We start from the raw sequence: 4,620 nt of genomic DNA on the forward strand, positions 1-4,620 counted from the left end.
CTCATCATCAGTGAAGCTCCTCCCACTCTGGAACTCATCATCAGTGAAGCTCCTCCCACACTGGAACTCATCATCAGTGAAGCTCCTCCCACTCTGGAACTCATCATCAGTGAAGCTCCTCCCACTCTGGAACTCATCATCAGTGAAGCTCCTCCCACTCTGGAACTCATCATCAGTGAAGCTCCTCCCACACTGGAACTCATCATCAGTGAAGCTCCTCCCACTCTGGAACTCATCATCAGTGAAGCTCCTCCCACTCTGGAACTCATCATCAGTGAAGCTCCTCCCACACTGGAACTCATCATCAGTGAAGCTCCTCCCACTCTGGAACTCATCATCAGTGAAGCTCCTCCCACTCTGGAACTCATCATCAGTGAAGCTCCTCCCACTCTGGAACTCATCATCAGTGAAGCTCCTCCCACACTGGAACTCATCATCAGTGAAGCTCCTCCCACTCTGGGACTCATCATCAATGAAGCCCCTCCCACTCTGGGACTCATCATCAGTGAAGCCCCTCCCACTATGGGACTCATCATCAGTGAAGCTCCTCCCACTCTGGAACTCATCATCAGTGAAGCTCCTCCCACTGCAGTTCAGTAATAAATGCTGGAAGATGTCCATCAGTTCAGGAGTGAAGAGGAGCATCAGAGCATCAGGAAGAGCTGAAATCTGATCAAAGACTGAGTTTATTAAAGAGAACAGAGAGAAGATGAGAGATCCAGAATCCTGCAGAATCAAACACACTCAAGATACTCAACAACAAACAGGTTGGTCTTTATTCTTCATTCTGATCAGGGATGCACAATTCTGGGAATTTTGAAAGTTGGAAAACGTCCATGGGATTTAACTGAAATAAACTGGAAATGTTATGTTAGCCTATAACAGGAAAATTAAATGCAGTTGATTGTTTTTTTTGCAGCATAATCTTGGTTAAAACAACCAGCTGTAACACAAAGTGCATACTTTAGTACAAGACTGAACCTCACTAGTTGTGTTAACTGTATATATAGAGTTTCTGTTGAACACACACACACACAAACTTATTTTGGAGAATATTGGTAACCAAACAGTTGCTGGGCCCCACTAACTTCCACAGTATGAAAATAATACCATGGGAGTCAATGGGGGACCAGAAATGTTTGGTTACAAACAGTCTTCGAAATATATTTTGTGTTGAGGAGAACAAAGAAATTCTTTCACGCATAGAACAACTTGAGGCTGAGGAACTGATGACAGAATTTTCATTTTTGGGTAACTGTCCCTTTAACTTGCTGCTAGCATTTATCTCAGAAATAACTTAACTTCTCCATTTAGCAACTGGTCCCAAAGTCAAAAAGTGTATGAAATCCATTCAGTAATTTATTTGATATATCAATTAAATCAACTTTCCAATTCATTTCCTTTCACTCCTGTTTCCAATTTGGTATATTTTCCCCTGGAAATGTTATACTCCTTTGCAACCCTGTTTATGATGCTGAAGAACATTCATGTTAGAAATCGTCAAGCATTTCATCACATTTAAATAGTTAAAATATAGAGTTTACTACATTGTGTTTTTGGGTTTTTTAAGCCAAAAAAGGGATAGTTCTCCCAAAAATGAAAATTCTGTCTTTGTTTACTTACCCTATGGTTGGTCAAAACCTGTATAAATGTTAAACCTGTATTTGAAATTGTATATGAAGATATTTGTCAGTAACTGAACAGATGTTGCCCCGCATTGACTATCATAGTATTTATTTTTTCTACTATGGAAGTAATTGTGGAGTGAGATCTGTTTGGTCCCTTAAACATAACATTAGATGACTGATAGTACTCACCACAAAAAATAACTTGTGCCTCAGTCATGTAATTAATTCATAAAAACACCAGAATGATCAGAATGTTTTACAGCAGCTGCCTTGTTTACATCAGGACTCACTTTCATATTTCTCTTTGAATTCTGGTTTATTTAAAGTGTTTTTTTTATTTCAGAGCTGATGGAAGAGAGCGAGGAGAGTGAAGAACTGAGTGAAGTGGAGGAGGAGCATCATGACAAACCTGGAGAAAAACCTTCGAGTCGCTCGAAGACTAAAAAGACATTTTTAAAGAAAAGAAGAGCCAGTCAATCTATCACCTGCACTCAGTGTGGCAAGAGTTTCACAAACAAACATAGTCTTGAGATTCACATGAGAGTTCACACCGGAGAGAAGCCGTTCAAGTGTGATCAGTGCGGGAAGAGTTTCACACAACAAGGAACCCTTAAAGGACACATGAGAGTTCACACCGGAGAGAAGCCATTCCCATGTGATCAGTGCGGGAAGAGCTTCACATTCAAACAAAGTCTTGAACATCACATGAGAGTTCACACCGGAGAAAAGCCGTACGCATGTGATCAGTGTGGGAAGTGTTTCTCAAACAAACAATATGTTGAGCTTCACATGAGAGTTCACACTGGAGAGAAGCCGTTCGCATGTGATCAGTGCGGGAAGAGTTTCTCACAATCAGCACAAATTAGAGTACACATGAGGATCCACACCGGAGAGAAGCCGTTCGCGTGTGATATATGTGAAAAGAGATTCGCACACAAAAATACTCTCGAGTTTCACATGAGTGTCCACACCGGAGTGAAGCCGTTCATGTGCGATCAGTGTGAAAAGACATTCACAAACAAAAATAGTCTTGAGTGTCACATGAGAGTTCACACCGGAGAGAAGCCGTTCACATGTGATCAATGTGGGAAGAGCTTCACACAATCAGTACATCTTACAGCACACATGAGGATCCACACCGGAGAGAAGCCATTCAAGTGTGATCAGTGTGGGAAGAGTTTCACATACAAACACCATCTTACTGTTCACACGAGGATCCACACCGGAGAAAAGCCGTTCAAGTGTGATCAGTGCAGCAAAACATTTCTTTGGTCATCAAACCTGAAGACACACCTGGCAGTTCATACGAAGGAGAAGCCACATTCCTGCTCTGAATGTGGAAAGAGTTTTTCACTGCTGCAGAGTTTACATGTACATCAGAAAATACACACCGGTGTGAGAGAGTACTTGTGCTTCGAGTGTGAGAAGACTTTTATTACAGCGAGCTGTTTAAAACTGCACCAGATGATCCACACTGGAGAGAAACCTCACAAGTGTTCATACTGTGAGAAGAGATTCAGTCAGTCAGGACATCTGAAAACACATGAGAGGATCCACACTGGAGAGAAACCTTACAAGTGTTCATACTGTGACAAGACATTCAGTCAGTCATCAAATCTGAAATCGCATGAGAAGATCCACACTGGAGAGAAACCTTACAAGTGTTCATACTGTGACAAGACATTCAGTCAGTTAGGAAATCTGAAATCGCATGAGAAGATCCACAGCAGAGAGAAGACGTTTTCATGTGATCAGTGCGGAAAGAGTTTCTCTTCTAAAAGTCGCCTGAAGATACACATGAAGATCCATACAGTAGAGTAACCAGATCACTGCTATCTATTTAGAGAAAGATTTGTCCATTTACCTTCTTTATTCACACATAAACATATGGACAGAATTGTTGGAATCCTTGGTAAATATGATCAAAGAAGGCTGTAAAAATAAAAAAATATCTGCATTAAGAAATTCACAAAAATTTAACCTGTCATTGAACTAAAACAACTTAACATGGGGAAATCTCATTATGAAATAAATGTTTTTCTCAAATACACTGTTAGGTGTTGGTTTCTGTTTAGTTCCTGTTTGGCCTTGTTTGGTATTTCCCGTTCTAGTTTAGTTAATCATTGATTATTCTTATCACCTGTTTTATATTAATAATCTCCTTTGCTTTTGTTCCTTTATAAGTCCTGTGTTCTCCATTGGTTTTTGTCTGCTGTTAAATGACCTACTTCGTTAATGTCATGCCAGAGTTCCCGTGTGTTTGTACCTTCGTTTGTCTTGATTAAAACCTTCATTTCAGTTTGATCTCCACACCTCCTCGTTTCTGGCTTCCTTGCTCCCCATGAGACTGTGACATACACTTTGGACACAATTTTAATATCCATGTCGATGTAACGGGCGTGTTTTGTCTTTAACAGTTTGTTAGGTTGGATGCACGTCCATTAACCCTTGTATATTCTGCGTTGTGTTCTTGTTGTGTTGAATGAAGGAAATACGCAGACCACGACCAACTGCTGGTTTCTCTTTTAATGAAGGCGAAACAGCAAATTTGTTTCCTCTCAGCGAGCCTAGTGCAGACTGTACAAATCAACAAAAAAATACATAAGGCTCTGTCACATGCAGTCTCCTCCACACAACACACAGGTCTCAAGCTCCTCCTCTCAGCTAATCTGGCGCAAACTGCATATGCATATACTGATAGAACTTTTAGTATTATCAGCAAAAATTCTTTTAAATAAAATGTGAAAATGAACTGAATAAATTATAAAATGCTCAATGTAATTGACAACATGAATTTCTTTTACATGCTTAATACAACCAATGTAAACACTATGCCAGATGAATTATAATGAACATTATACACATACCTGTACAAATCAACAAAAAAATACATAAGGCTCTGTCACATGCAGTCTCCTCCACACAACACACAGGTCTCAAGCTCCTGTTAGCAGATAAACATACAGAAAATCCTGTAGACTAGCATGTGGAA

The 4,620-nt window shown here is 40.2% G+C and overlaps 1 protein-coding gene across 1 annotated transcript; it reads left to right on the plus strand.

Moving 5' to 3' along the window:
• The first annotated feature begins 622 nt into the window (after positions 1 to 622).
• Positions 623 to 4,210, plus strand: LOC306856450 (uncharacterized protein). Its single transcript, XM_079395744.1, has 2 exons — positions 623 to 767; positions 1,972 to 4,210. The coding sequence occupies exons 1-2, from the start codon at positions 710 to 712 to the stop codon at positions 3,447 to 3,449; spliced, it is 1,536 nt and encodes a 511-aa protein (XP_079251870.1). The 5' UTR covers positions 623 to 709; the 3' UTR covers positions 3,450 to 4,210.
• Positions 4,211 to 4,620: the final 410 nt, after the last annotated feature.

Source organism: Barbus barbus (assembly GCF_936440315.1).
Source record: "Barbus barbus genome assembly, chromosome: 3".
NCBI classification, from domain to species: Eukaryota; Metazoa; Chordata; class Actinopteri; order Cypriniformes; family Cyprinidae; genus Barbus; species Barbus barbus.

What these genes read in the sequence shown, in the direction of transcription:
- LOC306856450 (XM_079395744.1), top strand. Translation starts at nt 710, where the DNA reads ATGAGAGATCCAGAATCCTGCAGAATCAAACACACTCAAGATACTCAA. An exon ending in AGATACTCAACAACAAACAG is followed by an intron (nt 768 to 1,971) that starts GTTGGTCTTTAT and finishes TTTTTATTTCAG; the next exon opens with AGCTGATGGAAGAGAGCGAG.